Source organism: Bufo gargarizans, chromosome 6, assembly GCF_014858855.1.
Source record: "Bufo gargarizans isolate SCDJY-AF-19 chromosome 6, ASM1485885v1, whole genome shotgun sequence".
NCBI classification, from domain to species: domain Eukaryota; kingdom Metazoa; phylum Chordata; class Amphibia; order Anura; family Bufonidae; genus Bufo; species Bufo gargarizans.
Window position 1 is genome coordinate 8,406,291 of NC_058085.1, and position 19,764 is coordinate 8,426,054.

Here is a 19,764-nt window from a genome sequence, read left to right on the forward strand (position 1 = left end):
TATCTCCTTGTTCAGAGGCCAAAATAAAGGTTTACAAAATTGATAAGACTCCTTCCAATTCATAAACCTTATTCTTTGCCTAACTTCTTAGTTTCCGAGTATATTTTTGATTGAACAGCATTGAGAGTTCTTAGAAGAAATTGTCTGTAAGGAACCAACAACACCCCAAAGTGAAGGAACCGATTTTGCATCCTGGTCCCTCATTTCTAGGACCTCCTAATTCTTACCAATTGACTTATAAAAGCATAAACCTAAAGGGAAATTGTCAGACTTTATTTCTCCATTAAAGCCAAGTGTAAGTAAATATATTTTTCATTCCAAAGCTCATATTCGTAAAAACAAATTAAAAAACAACAACAACTTGCGATGTACATGTAGATCCTTTCGTGGAAGGTTGAGATATTTCCATTCACAGAAAGTCAAGCTCAAAATTGACCTTATATGAAATTGTCATGCAAATTTGTCTCGTGCAGTGGCATTCTCATTTTGTTAATATGGACTAAAGGCACAAGGTCATGCCACCACAGTTATACATATGGGAAAAAGATAGGCAACACTTTTCTTAGAAGTCGTAGGTTGAAATGGCAACCTTTTCAGCTCTTATTTAATTGGCAATTTGGCTAAAATTCTTTATGGCCTAAAACTCAAAGTCCCATTGAAATGCAAATCACGTTTCACTTTAAAATATTTTTGGGTACAAGAGCTCTTGCTGAACACGAAGACTTCCCATTTTCTACATAACGTTCTACTTGACATAGACCAATGCAGAACATCTTCACAGACCAACAGCATTTCAATAATATTCTACCTTCTTTATAGACCTCATGGACCATACATTAATGTCATATGGAATCCAGACAATGTTCACTATGAATGTGGAAACCATCCCGTTTCTATGTCTAGTTATGAAGAGCTTGACGTAGACCATTGATGAACATTCTTTGAAGACCAAAAGCTTTCAAAATTAAACCTTATTTATAAATTCCATTTCCTTTGAAGTCTAAGCAGATGATGTAATTGTTTTGCTGTCACATGGGATCTTGTTAATGTCAGTGTGTAGACCATCCAAGTTCTACATTTCTTTCTGAAGAGTATAATGTAGATTATTGTAGAACTTCTTTGTAGACCAACAGTTTTTCAAAAATATTCCACCTCCTCTGGAGACCTTTTGGACAATATCAGTAGTAGTAAGTCAGAAGAACTGGACTTGTATTTTCTCTTGAAGATGGTTTGCTAGAAAGCCAGCCGGATGATTAGCGAAACTTTTTCAAGGGAAAATACAAATCCAGTTACTCTGACTTATTGCTACTAATATACCATGTTCTGGATCAATTTACAGACATCTTGTGGACCATATTTTGCTGTCATATGGCATCCTGACAAGGTTCATTGTGAATGTGAAAACCATCCAGCTTCTATGTCTCATTCTGAAGAGCTTGACTGAGGCCATTGAAGAACATTTTTGTAGACCAAATGCTTTGAAAATATTTCTATAAATTCCATTTCTTTCGAAGACTAATCCGATAATGTTATGTGTGGATCCCAATTTGCTATCATATGGAATATTGATAATGTCAGTGTCTATACCATCTAGGTTGTAGATTAAAATTTTAAAGAACATGACGTAGACCAGTGAAGAACATCTTTGTGGACCAATAGCTTCTTGACAATATTCCACTTTCTTTGGAGACTTTGTAGATCATATTTTGCTGTCATGTGGGATCCTTTAATGTCCGTGTGAAGACCATGCAGTTTCTATGTCGTGTCCTAAAGAGCTTGATGTAGACTATTGAAGAACATCTTTGCAAACCAAAAAATCTTTCAAAAACTTTAAATCTTTTTAGAAATTCCACTTCCTTTGATGACGTGATGTTAATCACACTATGTATTCACATGGGGTTGTGATAATGTTGAATGTTAAAAAGTAGACCATGTGGTTTTTACTTCTCACCCTAAAGAGCTTGGCATAGACCACTGAAGAATATCTTTGCAGACCAACTTTTTATAAAACATTAATTTTTTTTTTACACCAAACAGTATAGTATACCAAGCTACATATCAATCTTGTTTGGTCTCCCAAATTTTCAGAAATGAATGAAAAACTGACGTTGGTGATGATTGAAGAGCCGAGAGGCTGACCTTTGTTTCCTTTTCTTTTTGATGATTGGGACCCAAACCAAACCAATTATCAAGACCATTAGTCCAATCGAGAGGGCAACAGGTCCCATGTTTTTTGAGATTGGTGCAGACGATGTACACAGAAAGTACATAGTGGTCAGTATAATCCCTAATAGGAAGACTGAGCCTCCAATAGACATGATAATTATGGGCTTTTGATATGTGTCCCAGGCACTTCTCTGAGCAGTGTTCCAAAGTGACTCGCTTCTTGAGCTACCATACAATGTGCTTTCAGTCCTACTGGTGACCAGGTCCTTGGATTCGGCAGATGAAGACCTTTCCACACTGCTGTATTCACTAAGAGCAATGTGCTCAGGTGACCTGTCCATCTTTGTATTCCCCAAGTCAGCAACAAATATCTGAAATACATAATAAACATCAGGTTATTCATATTTGACTCTAAAAAAAAAATTCAACACAAAGTTAAAGGTATTTTTGATAATTAATCATTGGCAGCTTATCATTAAGATTGGTCATTAGGATTGGCCATCTGTCTGAGTTGGTTGGGGTTCTGATTCCTCGAACCTCACTGATCAGCACAATAAAGAGGCCACCGTGGTCCACGGCACTTGCTGTAATTCTTTGGCCCCTCTATGTTGCTTCAGATACATCGGCTCATGCAGAGGTCGTGCTACATTTTTTCTGGAAGAGTAAAAATACTCCTCTTACCATTTTTGAGGAGTATTTTCAGCCGATGAGAAGTACGAAAGTTACAGTAATTCAAATAGTTAATACGAAGGCCTACCTAACATTAAGGGGTTGCTATTTATGCAGGGATACCATTAATAGTATGTAGAACTGTCTTCCATGCATAAATAGCAAATTTAGACAATTTTAAATTTAGCTGAGGTCGCTGTTGCTCTGAGGGGTTCGGCTCCACAGAGAACACTGTTGCTTTGAGGGGGTCGGCACCACAGAGGACACTGTTGCTTTGAGGGGGTCGGCACCACTAGATCACTGTTGCTCTGAGGGGGTTGGCACCACAGAGGACACTGTTGCTCTGAGGGGGTCGGCACCACTAGATCACTGTTGGGCTGAGGGGGTCGGCACCACTGAGGTCACTGTTACTCTGAGGGGGTCTGCACCACTGAGGTCACTGTTGCTCTAAGGGATTGGTACCACTGAGATCACTGTTTCTCTGAGGTGGTCGGCACCACTGAGGTCACTGTTGCGCTGAGGGGTCAGCACCACTGAGGTCACTGTTGCGCTAAAGGGTCAGCACCACTGAGGACACTGTTGCTCTGAGGTGGTCGGCACCACTGAGGTCACTGTTGCTCTGAGGGGGTCGGCACCACTGAGGACACTGTTGCTCTGAGGGGGTCGGCACCACTGAGGTCACTGTTGCTCTGAGGGGTCGGCACCACTGAGGTCACTGTTGCTCTGAGGGGGTCGGTACTACTGAGGTCACTGTTGCTCTGAGGGGGTCGGCACCACTGAGGTCACTGTTGCTCTGAGGGGGTCGGTACCATTGAGGTCACTGTTGCTCTGAGGGGGTCGGCACCACTGAGGTCACTGTTGCTCTGAGGGGTCGGCACCACTGAGGTCACTGTTGCTCTGAGGGGGTCGGTACCACTGAGGTCACTGTTGCTCTGAGGGGTCGGCACCACTGAGGTCACTGTTGCTCTGAGGGGGTCGGCACCACTGAGGTCACTGTTGCGCTGAGGGGTCGGCACCACTGAGGTCACTGTTGCGCTGAGGGGTCGGCACCACTGAGGTCACTGTTGCTCTGAGGGGTCGGCACCACTGAGGTCACTGTTGGGCTGAGGGGGTCGGCACCACTGAGGTCACTGTTGCTCTGAGGGGTCTGCACCACTGAGGTCACTGTTGCGCTGAGGGGTCGGCACCACTGAGGTAAATGTGGCTCTGAGGGGGTCGGCACCACTGAGGTCACTGTTGCGCTGAGGGGTCGGCACCACTGAGGTCACTGTTGCGCTGAGGGGTCGGCACCACTGAGGACACTGTTGCGCTGAGGGGGTCGGCACCACTGAGGTCACTGTTGCGCTGAGGGGTCGGCACCACTGAGGTCACTGTTGCGCTGAGGGGTCGGCACCACTGAGGTCACTGTTGCGCTGAGGGGTCGGCACCACTGAGGTCACTGTTGCTCTGAGGGGGTCGGTACCACTGAGGTCACTGTTGCTCTGAGGGGGTCGGCACCACTGAGGTCACTGTTGCTCTGAGGGGTCGGCACCACTGAGGTCACTGTTGCTCTGAGGGGGTCGGTACCACTGAGGTCACTGTTGCTCTGAGGGGTCGGCACCACTGAGGTCACTGTTGCGCTGAGGGGTCGGCACCACTGAGGTCACTGTTGCGCTGAGGGGTCGGCACCACTGAGGTCACTGTTGCTCTGAGGGGTCGGCACCACTGAGGTCACTGTTGGGCTGAGGGGGTCGGCACCACTGAGGTCACTGTTGCTCTGAGGGGTCTGCACCACTGAGGTCACTGTTGCGCTGAGGGGTCGGCACCACTGAGGTTACTGTCGCTCTGAGGGGGTCGGCACCACTGAGGTCACTGTTGCGCTGAGGGGTACGGCACCACTGAGGACACTGTTGCGCTGAGGGGTCGGCACCACTGAGGACACTGTTGCGCTGAGGGGGTCGGCACCACTGAGGTCACTGTTGCGCTGAGGGGTCGGCACCACTGAGGTCACTGTTGCGCTGAGGGGTCGGCACCACTGAGGTCACTGTTGCTCTGAGGGGTCGGCACCACTGAGGTCACTGTTGCGCTGAGGGGTCGGCACCACTGAGGTCACTGTTGCGCTGAGGGGTCGGCACCACTGAGGTCACTGTAATAACAATCCTGGAGCATTTATTCTTCTGACTTTATGTGGTACCATTCCTCTTATTTCTGCTATTAGTTATGAATGACTTGCTAGCAGTTTGCAGTGAAGGTCTAGATGGGGGTGTCACTGCACAGTCTGATATTATTTAATCAGTGCTGTCAACTGGTAACCCCCTGCTGGACCTTTATTGCAGACTACTCGCAAATTGTTCATAAGTTCTAGTAGGAATAATAGAGCAATGGTACAATATAGAGTCACAAGAATTGACTCCCCAGAATTGTTATTGCATGGGAAATGCAAGTCGTTACTAAAACAGACATGTCCCCTTCAAGTACATGATCGCTGGGGGCCCAACCTTGGTTACCATGTTCTCTGGGTTAAGTATGGAGAGGTAAAAAGTGTTGATCTTGGGACAATCCCTCAAATGTTTGCTGCTGTTTCAATGTCACTGGTCACTGGGGTTTGCCACCCATCACGTGGCCATTGCTGCCCACCAATGTTACGTCCTTGTAGATGAGCTCTCAGGTGGGTATGTCGTGCCATCGGGGCTGTTGGTAGACTCTGAAGAGACTCTGAAGAGACCTGAGGCACTGGCAGAGCAGGACCAGGCACAATGGATGGTGGTGCATGCTTACAAGCGGAAGACCCGGGCACATACCTCTGGTGCCAGGTGCTCGCACCACCACAGTCACCTGTTGTGGATCTGGATGATGACATCACGCAGTGATAACCACCAGGCTCGCCTGTAGATCAAGGGTGCAGCAACCTTTGGCACTCCAGCTGCTGTGAAACTACAACACCCAGCATGCACACTTGCTCAGCTGTTCTTGTAACTCCTAAAGAAGTGAAAGGAGGATACTGGGAGTTGTAGTTTCAGAACAGCTGGAGTGCCGGAGGTTGCTGATCCCTGATCTAGAGGCTGTCATTTTGTGTTGTGCTTGATCTTGCTATAAAGGGGAGTTTGTCTTCCATGACCCATTGCTCTATCTCATGCCACCAGATAATGCCACAAAATTGTCACCACCGCTGTGGTCATTGGACTATATAGTTTTACAGCGAAGACTTAATGCGCTCGGCAGAGGGACTGTATGTCCTGGAGGCTTTAAAGAACATCCCAGAGTTATGTTACTAAACTCTTGCTCCCTGCTACAACAGGTTAAGTGTACTTATCTTGTCATCTGGTATAATTTAATATCACATCCTTATTATGTCCTTTTGCTAAGCCTGTTAAATATATGTTTGCTGTAATTTCCAGGTACACCAGCAGGTGGCAGCAATGTGTTCAGCAGGCCTTAGACAGTTTAGTATATCTAGACTGGAATAGTTCATTCCAGTTTAGCTCCCCCCCTCTTTGAGGAGGGGTGGAATGTTCCCACATCCTGCCTCATGGGGAGGAGAAGGAAGTTCTAGTTTAGTGTACCAGCTACCCCTGCGAGGGGAAGGCTGTGTTAGTAGGAGCTCCCAGAAAATAGGGATCCCAACCCAGGATCAAGCCTCGGCTAAAGCCAAAGATCACTCTTCCCAGTCTGAGCCCTTCAGCCTCGACTGTGGACAAGCAAGCAGCACCTCCAGAACTACAGATCTCCAGGACGAACCCTTCCCTGCGAGCAGTACTGTGAGTAACATATCCAGAGACCAGGAGAAGCCAAATTCCTCCTCAGCTAGTCAGGCCCATACCAAGCAGAAGATAGACAGAGCAGAAGATAGATACCTGCCAGATTCTCCAGGCACATAGTATAGCTGCAGAAGAGATATTGATCCCTGCCATACATTGCTAATACCTGCTGGGACCTAGAGGACTATTGCTGTAACTCGTGTGGATTTATGCTGCATTAAGTAAAGACAAGTTGAATTATATCACAAGTCTGGACCTCATTTACTGCTACTCAGTTCCTCAATTACTCCTACTAGCAACACTCATTTATTGCTAGTGAGCCAGGATCCAGGAGTCCAGCTGTACCAAGGTAGGAGATATCGTTGACATTACAGAGACACTATCCCCACTCTGGCATTCCTCACCTAGTACGTGAGTTATTATATCTTAAAGGGCCCTGCAACAGTACCCTGCGCACATTGCAATTGGCATCACGAACAAACCATAGACTTATATACATCTATCCTGACCCACTGCATAGTTGGCCACCGTACCACGCCCCGGCTCACTGCGCATGCAGTCCTTGTAGCACCACGTGCCACCATGCGGCGCCACATTACAGAAGAAATCCTCCTGTTGGCGTGTCCAGTGCTGAGACCCTCGCTGACTTCTATGAGCAGGAGTCTGAAGCGCTCAGCCACTTTTCCTCACTGCTGAGCGTGGTAGTGAAGACGGTCCCCTAGACCTTCTATTGAGGCCGTCTTCACTACCGCACTCAGCAGGGAGGAGAGACGGCGCTCGGCTGAGCGCTTAAGACTCATCATTATAGAGAAAAACGAGGCGCTCAGATCCGGGACCCTCACTATAGTTCGCCGGTGAGGATCGTGCGCCTCCTTCCTCACTTCAGAGCGGCATGCCAAAAGCTATAGCAGCCCGCTCAAACTGACCAATCACAAAGCTCCTCACTGTAAGGAGCCTTGCTATTGGTTGTTTCAGGCAACATCGCTGCGCTGCCTGTGCCGCTAACAGCGCACACTGCACTGATGAATGTCAGGGAAAAGTCTAAGGTGTACCGATACGCCTTACACTTTTTTCAGGGAGTAAAATGGCCTGAACAGGCGTCTATGATGCTTGTACATGTCTACTCGGGAATGTGCCAGATATTGCAACTCAGTCCGAGATGAGCCATTTACATGTGAATGGTTTCAAGCTGAAGTACTCGATATCTGCAAGCATGGGTGTACCACTGTGTCCAGAAGAAGCACCAAAGTCTCCTCATTCTACAGCTTGATTGGTGTCTTGAGGATAGGCCATCAATGAAAATTCATGGAATTTTTTTTTAAAGGAATCTTACTGGCAGTCCTCAAATCCCTCTAAAATAGATACTGAAAATGATAAGTTAGTATGCCCATGAAAGAGCCCAAAACCTGCTGGAGGGAGGCTCATCTGTCACCATTTTCACACTGTAGTCTATCCAAGGTGGTCATACATCTTCTATAGAATGAAAGTTTGGCCTACATCTGTTTCTCCTGACCCACCATACACGTGTACCTCTGGAGTTACCTTATCTCCCTTAAAAAATTCAACATAGCCAACCCTTCATCCCCCCAAACATTTGATGTCGAGGGATATTTGGGACACCCTAAACTCATTAGATGGTTGATGGGTCATACCAAAATCAGATTCAGCTAATGTTTGTCTATGTATATGGGCACCCTAAGGCAGGATATGTTTTCGAGAAACCTCAATCCGTGACAAGGGCAGCCTTGTACCAGTAAAGGATTACTAAAAATAGGGGGCACTCTTTACCTATAGTGCATGTTACATCTTTTTCCTAGTTCACAAGAACATGGGTATTATGGTTATTATGTGTACATAAATGAGGATGTTGTATAGATGCCTTCATCCTAATTACAGATTTTATTCCATTCAAGACCAGGGTCATTTCGAGGTCTTCAGGACCAGGCACAGTTTTGTAATTTTTCGCATCTTTATAAATAAATTGGCTTGATTTATTTTTTCATTTCAGTTTTTTTTTTTATTATTGAGGTTTCTTTTTATCAAATTTTTATATCCCCCTTTTTTTTTTTACTTATAGGGGGTCACTATCAGATATATGGGAGTTTTCTGGCGTATAACTGGCGCAGATTGTTTGCGCAGCAATCTGCCAACTTTTCTCCACTCACACCAGGTCTAACAAAGGGGGCTTGACGTGGGCGGGGAAGGGTATGGGCGGGCAGGCCCATCTCATTTATAATGTTTGATGCCTATTTTAGGTGTAGAAACTAGTCAACATTTTCACACTATACTTTCCCTCTGTAACTTTGGCTACACAGCTGTTGTCTTGGTCACTGTTATGTCTGTGTAGTGGCTAGACACTGCTGCAGGACCCTGTGGACCACCACAACAGAGGCTACTCTGTGTATAGAAAAATAGAGATGTAACACTCTGCTCCAGAAGCCGGGAGGTTGCAGAGGGAGTAGCCTGACAAGCTCACCTGCTCTTGAGCAGAGAAGCAGGCTGGATCCAGTGTCGGACTGGGGTACCTAGGGCCCACCAGTAAAATTTATTTTGGGCGCCCACTGTATGGATACATTCGAATATAATTTAACAAGTTTTTTTATATGAGCATAGGCTAGTTGAGCTGCTGTATATTGAATATATGTATGTAGTGCAGTACGTCTACTGTATTATGTGCCACTTGTCCAGGGGTGGGAGACTAGGGGACCACCTTGCTCAGGGGCCCACTGGGGGTTTCCCCTGTACCCCTGTGGGCCAGTCCGAGCCTGGCTGGATCCCACCACACCTGCAGGTACTACCTCAAGGTTAAGGTTCTAAAGAGAGTTCACTCTTATCGGGGCAGCGATTCTGCTGTAGGCAGGGTCACTGAAGGCCAAGTTCGCCTGTTCTTGCTGAACCGGGTAGCTAGTGCCAAGTCTTACAGTGAGTATGCAATTTGATGGACAAGCTACCTGTACCTCTTTAGTTCTGTTACAAGACAGGACAAAAGAGGTGATAACCGCTTTTATCTTCTATGTTACACCTAGTAACCTTACAGGCGAGAAGTTTTGGGTGAAGATATATCTAATAGAAAAATGTGGATGAGCTGTATCACTTGAATAGATTTGACTTGGGTTACTCCTAAGAGCATTCTCTAAATGGCCCACCTGGTCTTCACCCTTTAACCCCTATACAGAGATAAGGACTTTGCTGCAGGGGAATCACCAGGCTGCAACCTTCTGGAGTAGTCTCTGTTTTTGTTTACAGCTGTCACGCTGTAGTGTGGGAGGGAAACGCCACACCGAACATAGGAGGGAAAAGGAAATAAGGCCTGAAAACTAGGGAAGGAAGATGGACACCTCTTAGAGAAAACCCTAATGAAAGCCCTGACTGACTACCAGTATGAACAGACCTCAGAGGTAGGTGAGTTCATATACAGAAATACCTAAAATCCTATCTAACCCTAAAGGACCCTGCTACTAATGACAGGAAAGAGACATCCTGTTCTTCCAAAAGAAAGGATGAATGGGAGTCTCTCTAAGGCCTAATACAAAACAACAAAGAAATGCAACACACAGAAAAGCCAAACTACAAAGGGAAAGGTAACACTTAACTTCCAAGAAGCTATGGCAGCACCAGGAACTCAGCCGAGATCCAAACACCAACTATCCACTGGTCCAACTGGAGCTGTAAACAACTATAAATAGGGAAAGTTAAATGACAATAATAGCAACACCTGGAGGTTAAGGGTGTGGCCAGTACCAGAAACAACACGGACACCTATTGATCCACAAGGTAAACATGTCAAATCAAACCACGTGTTGCCAGTCTCAAAGATCTCCTGCCACTCACTGTTACAGGGACGTTCGTATGTCTCGGTACGTCCGTGACAGTACCCCCCCTTCTATGAGTGACCTCCAGGCACCCAGGACTGACCTTTGCGGTTGAGACCTGCGAAAAGCTTTCACCAAACGACTGGCATTCACGTCAGATACCCACATCCTCTCCTCAGGTCCATAACCCTTCCAGTGAACAAGATACTGAAGAGATCTACGGAGAGCTCGAGAGTCAATTGTTTTGGCGATCTGGAATTCCAAACTACTGTCCACCATGACAGGAGCTGGTGGCAAGGAAGACGGCTTCAAAGGTTCAACATATCTCTTCAACAAAGATTTATTAAACACATTATGAATTTTCAGGGCCTGAGGAAGTTCAAGACGAAAGGCTACAGGATTAATAATGTCAGTGATCTTATATGGACCAATAAACCTTGGACCCAACTTCCAAGAAATTATCTTGAACTTAATGTTTCTTGTGGACAGCCACACCAAATCACCCACTCTTAGTTCCGGACCCTTCATACGTTTCCTGTCAGCCACACATTTATACTTGTTGTCCATATTCATCAAGTTATTTAGAATTTTCCTCCATATGGATGATAATGATGATGAAAAACGTTCCTCCTCAGGAATATCAGAAGTATCTGAACCAAAAAAAGTGCCAAACTGCGGGTGAGACCCATATGCCCTAAAAAAACGGCAACTTACTAGTGGACTACTGTCTATGATTATTTATGGCAAACTCTGCCAAAGACAAAAATAAGGACCACTCTTCCTGGTTCTCAGAGACAAAACATCTTAAGTAAGTCTCTAGGCTCTGATTAGTGCGCTCCGTCTGTCTGTTCGATTGAGGATGAAAAGCCGAAGAAAAAGACAGTTGTACCCCTAGCCGAGTACAGAACGCCTTCCAGAATCTGGACACAAACTGAGTTCCACGATCCGAAACCACGTCAGAGGGAATGCAATGGAGTTTCACAATGTTATTAACAAACACTTGAGCAAGTGTTTTAGCATTAGGTAGACCAGACAACGATATAAAGTGCACCATTTTACTAAAATGATCAACTACCACCAGAATAACTGACTTTCCTGAGGAATTAGGCAGATCAGTGATAAAATCCATAGATAAATGAGTCCATGGTCTAGATGGGATAGGCAACGAAAGTAGGGATCCGGAAGGCCGAGTATGTGTCACCTTAGCGCATGCACAGACACTACAAGCCGAGACATAGTCCTCAACACACTTACGCAACCCCGGTCACTAGTATCTACGAAAGATGAGGTCGGCAGTAGATCTGATCCCAGGATGTCCTGTAAGAACCATACAGTGATGTTCCTCAAACACCTTGTAACGCAATTTCGATGGCACAAACAATTTCCCAGAGGGGCAAGAATCTGGTGCATCTCCCTTGGCCTCTTACACCTTTACCTCTAGGTCAGGATATAGGGCGGATATCACCACCCCTTCCGATAGAATAAGGCTCGGATTTTCAAAGTCACCACCTCCAGGAAAACTATGTGGCAAGGCATCTGCCTTGACATTCTTAACTCCAGGAAGATAAGTGATAGTGAAATAAATCCAGTGAAAAACAAAGACCATCTGGCCTGCCCCGGATTCAGTTGTTTAGACGACTCCAAATAAGCCAGGTTTTTGTGATCTGTAAACACCATGATCAGATAATTCGCCCCTTCCAACCAATGTCGCCATTCCTCGAAGCCAACTTAACAGCCAGTAACTCTCTGTACCCACATCTAAATTTCTCTATGCAGAGTTGTTTTTAGAGAAAAGGGGACATGGATGCCATTTACCAGGTGACTGGCCCCTGCCATAAAACTGCTCCTACTCCCACCTCGGACGTTTCCACTTCCACAATGAAAGGTTGTTATATACCTTTCTGCCCAATATAGGGGCAGAAGAGAAGCACTCCTTAACCACAGAAAAAGCTTGCAACACTGAATCAGACCACACTGAGACATACGTCCCCTTTATTAGTCATGTCAGTTAGGGTTTCACCATTGTCGACTAGTTCTGAATACATTTCGGTAATAACTGGTGAACCCCAAAACTACATAAGAGCGGTCGAGCTGTCAGATTTTTCGGGACGATCCCAGTCAATACAGCACAGACTTTCTCCAGATCTTTTTGAAAACCCGAAGATGACAACAGGTATCCAAAAATTGCACCTCTTGTACAGCAAAAACACACCATGTCTGGAGAATAAATTAGAATGTCATGCAAATTCACGACTACAAACCTCCCCACGAGGTGATTTTACTCACTAAATGCTGGAAAACCGCAGGAGCAATGTCAACCCAAAATGACTAGGTTCTCAAAGTGACCCTCAGGAGTATTGAAAGCCATCTTCCATTCATCCCCTTCCTTGATCATGACCAGATTATATGCCTCCTTAAGTCCAACTTAGAGAACACCTTGGCACCAACAATCTGGTTAAACAAATGAGGAATCAAAGGAAGGGGGTAAGGATCACGGACAGTAATCCGATTGAGTTCACGGAAATCCAGACATGGCCGAAGACCTCAGTCTTTAAAAAAAAAAAAAACTGCTGCCACTGGAGATTTAGAAGGTCTTATGTGTCCTTTAGCCAAACTCTCGGTAATATATCCTCTCATGGCCTGTCTTTCAGGTCCAGAAAGGCTATACAACCTAGATTTGGGCAACTTAGCTCCGGGAATAAGGTTGATAGGACAATCATATTCCCGATGTGGAGGTAAATCCTGGCATCCACTCTCAGAAAATACGTCGGCAAAATCAGATATAAAATGAAGGCAATGTCTTAGTAGTTAAAACAGAAAAAGATGCATTCAGACAATTGTCAATCCATTAATCACCCCAATCCAGAATCTGTCTAACTTGCCAATTGATGGTTGGATTGTGCTTGTTCAACAACGGCAAACCCAGAACCACCGGAGCAGGGAGAACCTCCAACACAAAACAAAAGATAAATTCCTGATGAAAGTCACCCACTCTTAATCTGATATCAAACACTTCTGAGCTAGAGGTGCAGAATCAGTAGCAAAAATGGAAATGTTTTTTTCAAATGTACTCGGTGACAACCCATGCATACGGACTAACTGAGCATCAATCAGATTCACCCGTGCACCACTGTCGATAAAAACCTCAATCCCTACAGTTTTTTTACTTTAGTGCTACCTCACCAGTCAGGAGAAATTGGGTATTCACAGTCAAAGACAAATGCACATTTTCTGACTCTCCTCTCACCCCTCCAAGAGTCAGATTGTAATTAAACGTCCTTTTTTGTTTTTTACGCTGAATGTATCGACATACTCCGATAAAATGTCCCTCCTGTCCGCAGAAAAAACACACTCCCTTCTTACGACCAGTATGCTTAAAAGTGGATCCAGGAGTAGCTCCCCTAACTGCATGGGTTTGTCCCCAGACCTAAACCCAAGAGTATCTTCACTCAAAGTGTCAGAGGAGGATACATCATGTGATAGTATGTCCTGAGAGAGGGGGCCCCTAGATCTCTCTCTCAGGCATCTATTCATGCGTATAGCCAGAGACATGGCAGCCTCCAAAGACACTGGGGTTTCATGAAAGGCCAAAGCGTCCCTTAGCCTCTCTGATAATCCCTGACAAAACTGACTACGGATAGCTGGATCGTTCCACTCAGTATCGGTAGCCCACCTCCTAAACGCAGAGCAACAAATCTCAGCAGAACGATGTCCCCGATGAAGGCAACGCAACTTGGTTTTGACCAGGGATGTCCGATACGGCTTGTCATAGATAAGACCCAAAGCTTCGAAAAATTCATCCACCAACCAGAGAGACTGCAATCCGCTTGGCAGAGAAAAAGCCAATAACTGTGTATCCCCCTTAAGCAATGAAATAACCACACCAACTCGCTGTTCCTCATCCCCAGTGGAGTGTGGACGCATCCTAAAATACAGTTTGCACGCCTCCCTAAACAAAATGAAATTATCACGTCCCCCAGAGAATCTGTCCGGGAGGGCAACTTTAGGCTCCAGATAAGCCTGATCTCGCTCACTACCACCAGGATCAATAGCCTGTGGTCTCTGAATCTGCGAGACGGTCGTGCGGAGATCGGCTACTTCCAAAGACAGCCCTTGCAACTGTCCTGCCAATGCAGCGATTGGATCTATGGCTGCACTCGAACAAACAAACAAAAAAATGATTGTTTGGTGGTTTATAGTGTCATGCTCTAGTGTGGGAGGGAAACCCCACACCGAAGATAGGAGGGAAAGGGAAAAGGAAATAAGGCCTGAAAACTAAGGAAGGAAGATGGACACCTCCTAAAGACAACCCTAATGAAAGCCCTGACTGACTACCAGTATAAACAGACTCCAGAGGTAGGTGAGTTCATACACAGGAATACCTAAAGTCCTATCTAACCCTAAAGGACCCCGGTAATAATGACAGGAAAGAGACATCCTGTTCCTCCAAAAGGAAGGATGAACCAGAGTCTCACTAAGGCCTAATACAAAACAACAAGGAAATGCAACACACAGAAAAGCCAAACTACAAAAGGAAAGGTAACACTTAACTTACAAGAAGCTATGGCAGCACCAGGAACTCGGCCGAGATCCAAACATCAGCTATCCACAGGTCCAACTTAAGCTATAAACCGCACAGCATTGTGGGAGAAACAACTATAAATAGGGAAAGTTAAATGACCACAATAGCAACACCTGGAGGTTAAGGGTTTGGCCAGTACCAGAAACAACACGCCTATTGATCCATAAGGTAAACATGTCAAATCAAACTACGTGTTGCCAGTCTCAAGGATTTCCTGCGACTCACTGTCGCGGGGACGTCCGTATGACTCGGTACATCCGTGACAACAGCTAACCCATAGAGGTCAAAATACTCTGGTACGGACCACCAAGAGATAAATCAAAGCTGTAGTCAGGGACAGGCCAAGATCAGGGCAAGCAGTGTACGAGCAATCAGATACAAGGTCAGCTTAGGGTCAGAAAGAACACCAGGGTGAGGTGATGTAAGGCAAAGAAGTGTCAATACCAGAAGTCAGGCAGAAGCTGGTACATGGAATAGGCAAGCGAACAAATGGAAGAAAGAGCGATGGAGGGGGCGAGGGTGGGCAGTTGAGGTTAGGCGGGCAGTATTTAAAGTAAGTTAGGGGCGGGGTTAGTCACTTGAACGGGAGAAAGGTTTGAAGTTGGTAGCATGTTTGACTTGGAGGAGCTTATGGCGGCTGTTAGGTGCATCATAGAGTGGGGTGGCTGCAGCAGACCCTTCAGACTGCTCTACATGGGCCAGGTCTATGCCTCCAGCGCGTTTGAGTCCAGAGATGAACCCCGGGGTTTGGCACTGCCTACAGAGCCCCAGCAGGGACCCTTCGGGGCAGCGGGAGGAATCTGGTACAGGGACGGGGAAACAGGCATCAGACGGGTCCTTTAGCAAGCAGAGGAGCGGCTTCTCTTAGCGGGGGCCATGGCGACAGATTGAGCAGGGAGAGGAGTAGAGCGCTGCGGCCTAGTAGTAGGGGCCGGCAGATTTCTGCAGGAGCCTAAATCTGCAAAGCAGGGGAAGCTCCTCCGCCTCTGCCTAGTATGACAGGGAGCCGGCTGATGTGCAGAGCCAGTCTGCGGAGAGGGCGTTGCTCTCAGGGCGTTGCTCTCAAAGGACGGAGGGTTTGGTCCTGCTATGGATAATTCTGCTGGCCCTGCACCTTGAGAATCGCGGGCGGGTTCTCGGGCAGTCAGGTCCATCGAGGAAGGAGAATGGAGTCAAGACGCATGGGAAGCCCAGGAGAGGTTAGACGACACAGCGACATCACACATCTGTCCTGTTCCTGCGGATACCTCTACACCGGTGATCCAAGAAAGATCTTCACTGTAAGTTCCAGGGACGGCCTAGTGTGTAGATGTCAGGGGTACAGTGTGGGGATGTTTGGGGGAGGTTAGGGGGGAGTAGTACAGAATTAACTGGGGGAGAGATTGCTGGAGGGATGAGGCAGGAGTTGTTGGCATTGGTGTCGCGCTTGGGGTCTAGTTCAGTGGTTTCTCCGGCGACGGCTTGGGCACCGGCATTGGCTACATCATGGGAGACTCAAGGTTCAGCAGTAAGAAGGACGGAGCTTGCATCAGATGGGGCTGAGGTGGCGGGGCCTTCTGGTGTGGCGGCAGGGAGTAGCGGAAAAGTTGCAGTGGTTGAGGACGTAAGGATGGCGGACGCAGCAAAAGTGGAAGTGTATGTGTGCTTTGAGTGGCCCCTAAGGGCACATTTGAAGCAGGAGGTCAGGGAGAAGATTTGGAAGGGTGAATATGTAGAAATTTTTTCGTTGCTTCCTCTGGAGAAGTTTAATATAGATAGGGTAAAACCAGATGAGAGCAAGAAGGAAGAGGAGGAAAAGCGTGCATTCATAAATTGGCTGCAGGCTTTTGCGATTCTGGTTAGTGTAGTGGGGGAGAAGTTCCTGGAATATTGTTCGGCGCTGTTTTGCTATATGGACGCCATTGGTGAGGATTACAGGGTGTATGGGGGAGTAGCTTGGCTCAGGTATGATAAACAGTTCTGTCAGCGGAAGGCGGTGAGGCCTAGTATTAGATGGGATCACAAAGACATTAGTCTCTGGATGCATTTGATGGCGGCTCTAAAGGCAGGGATGCAGCTCTTTCTTGGGGGAGGGGGGGCTGGGGGAACCTCGGCCTCGTCAGAGAAGGGGTGTTGCTGGCAATACAACAAAGGGTACTGCAAGTTCCTCTCTGATCGCCGATTCAAGCATGCTCCGGATGTAGGGGCGCGCACAGTTTGTCCAGTTGTTTCAAGCATGGTAGGGGAAGGGGATTTAAGGCTTAGCAGAAGAGGAATGACACCGTTGAAGGTGGACGCGATGTTGCTATTCCTAAAGAGGTATCCAAATAGGGAGGGGGCTGAATTGTTGTATTCGGGTTTTACGGAAGGGTTTTGGATTCTGTGTGGTTCCAAGGCGGTAGTGAGGAATTTGGTTTCAGCATTGACCAAGCCAGAGGTGGTGAAGGACAAGATAGAGAAGGAATTAAGAGCGGGTCGCATAGCGGGGCCATTTCCTCCTTTGCCAGGGTTGAGGGTGTCTCCCCTTGGTTTGGTTCCTAAAAAGGAACCAAACAAGTTCCGGCTTATTCACCACCTCTCGTATCCTGCTGGATGTTCGGTTAATGATGGGATTAAGTGAGAGCTATGTTAAGTTTTATACACGTCATTTGATGCGGCGGTGAGTTGGGTTCGCCGTTTTTTGGCTGGGGGCACTTTTGGCAAAGACAGATTTTGAAGCAGCGTTCCATTTGTTGCCGATTCATCCAAGTAGTTTTCATCTGTTGGGTTTTCATTGGGAGGGTCAATTTTATGTTGACTGTTGTCTGCCTATGGGATGCGCAATCTCTTGTTTATTGTTTGAGACAGTCAGTTCATTTTTGGAGTGGGTAGTGAAACAGGAGTCGGGATGGAATTCCGCATTGCATTATCTGGATGGTGGCAGCATCATTCAGGGTTCCTTTGGCTCCTGATAAAACAAAGGGACCTTCCACATCGGTCAAGTTTTTAGGGATAGTTATCGATACTGTGAGGATGGAATGTCGGTTACCTGAGGACAAAGTGTCAGATTTGCATGCGGAGGTGGCTTCGTTACGACGGGCTAAGAAGGTTCAGTTTCGAAGGGTTCAGTCAATTTTGGGAAAGTTAAACTTTGCTTGTCGTGTTTTGCCGATGGGTCGGGTTTTTTGTAGATGTTTGGCTATTGCAACGGCAGGGGTGACAGCGCTGTTTTATTATGTGAGATTGACAGCAGAAGTACGGGAGGACTTGGAGATGTGGTATCTTTTTTTTGGGCGAGCTTAATGGGCGTTCAGTTTGGATGGAGGCGCCGGTGTCGAGTTTCGATTTGGAGCTTTATACTGATGTATCAGGGGCTTGTGGTTACGGGTTCTTTTGCTGGGGGGTTACGGTGGGTTTCCTAAACAATTTGGTACTGTTGAAGGTATTTACGATTGTAAATACTGAGTTGTGGGGGAACTTGTTAGGTAACAAATGTGTGCAGTTCTGTTGTGACAAGTGGTGGTGCAAGCTATAAATACGCAAACAGCTAGTTTGCTGCCGGTGTTGCGATGGTTGCGGCACCTGGTTCTTCGAGGGTTGGAGTTGAGTTCATGTTTTGTAGCGGTGCATGTGCCTGGGGTTGATAATTCAGTGGTGGATTCTCTTTCTCATTTCCAGTGGGATAGTTTTTGGCGATTGGTGCCAGGAGCGAACGAGAAAGGGCTGCCTTGCCCCCAGTGGCTTTGGAGCGTGGCCTTGGGGTGTCAGTATCCTTGATTTGGCGATCTGTCAGTAGCGGTATGTGGTCAGCTTATGCATCAGTTTGGTCTCAGTGGGAAAAGCTGATAGATCAGGTGGGGGTCTGCATCTCAGCGGACGGTTTTCAGACGTTATTGGTTTGTCGTTTTCAATCGTGTCCAAGAAGGTTGCGGCTGTTGTTTTTTGGTTGCGTTTACGGGGGTTAGTGGATGGATCAGTGGTCTCTTTTTCGGTGTTATAGACAGTACGTAAAATGTTGGAGGCAGTTTGCAGGTCAGAGTACGAGGCTTGTTTGTTTCGGGCCGCTTTTTATTTGGCGTTCTTTGGGGCATTTTGGGTTTAAGAATTGGTGTCTTGCAGTTGTAAACGGTGTGGGGATTCGCTCTGGTAGGCAGGGTAAGCGAACGCAGTACAGAGGCAAGAACACGGTAGTAACGAAAAAGTCAGTGTTTATTCACACAACAAGGAAAAATAACATAAACACTTGGCAGAGTCCTGGTGTTAATGCACACCACAGAAAATCCCCATGTTATTTCACATGGCCAAAGTCCACAGAACTCAAGACGAACACGTCACCTGAATATCCACAGCCGGCTTTTAGGGTGCCTGGCTTCCGGCTGGTGGCTCTCATGCAGCTCCCCAAAAACACAGAGCCTTCACAGCACCACTTTTACTTGGAGGAACATACCACACCCAGCTGAGCTGCTGGCTGGGTTTTTAAACCCCAGCCCAAAACCTGGCCTGGACGCGGGGAACAGCCACCCACCCTGCTCTTTGGCTGCTCCCAATAAGAACCGGCCCGGATCGGCTTTTCAGCCACACTAAGAATAAACAGTGTCAGCGAGCACTAGCTGCTGCTGACACATAAAATAACCGGTTCTTATCTCACCGAGGCCAGGAACCTCGGTGACACGTACCTTCCGTCAATGACGGACCCTTGCACCTTCCTACATACCTCCCCCCTTTGTTCAACCCTGAGGGGGTGAACACACGCCAGACAGTGTACTCGGGACAGGGCATCCGCGTTTCCCTGTAACCGGCCTGCCCTGTGTTCTACTGTGAATTTGAAGTTTTGCAGCGA

At 46.8% G+C, this 19,764-nt stretch overlaps 1 protein-coding gene across 1 annotated transcript in view; it reads right to left on the minus strand.

Annotated features, from left to right (window-relative positions):
* Positions 1–263: 263 nt before the first annotated feature.
* The window catches only part of PIRT (phosphoinositide interacting regulator of transient receptor potential channels), a 64,148-nt gene continuing 44,647 nt past the window's right edge, over positions 264–19,764 (minus strand). Inside the window, exon 2 of the mRNA XM_044298951.1 lies at positions 264–2,537. Coding sequence (XP_044154886.1) covers positions 2,085–2,537 — 453 coding nt within the window. The 3' untranslated portion in view covers positions 264–2,084. The remainder of the gene's footprint in view (positions 2,538–19,764) is intronic.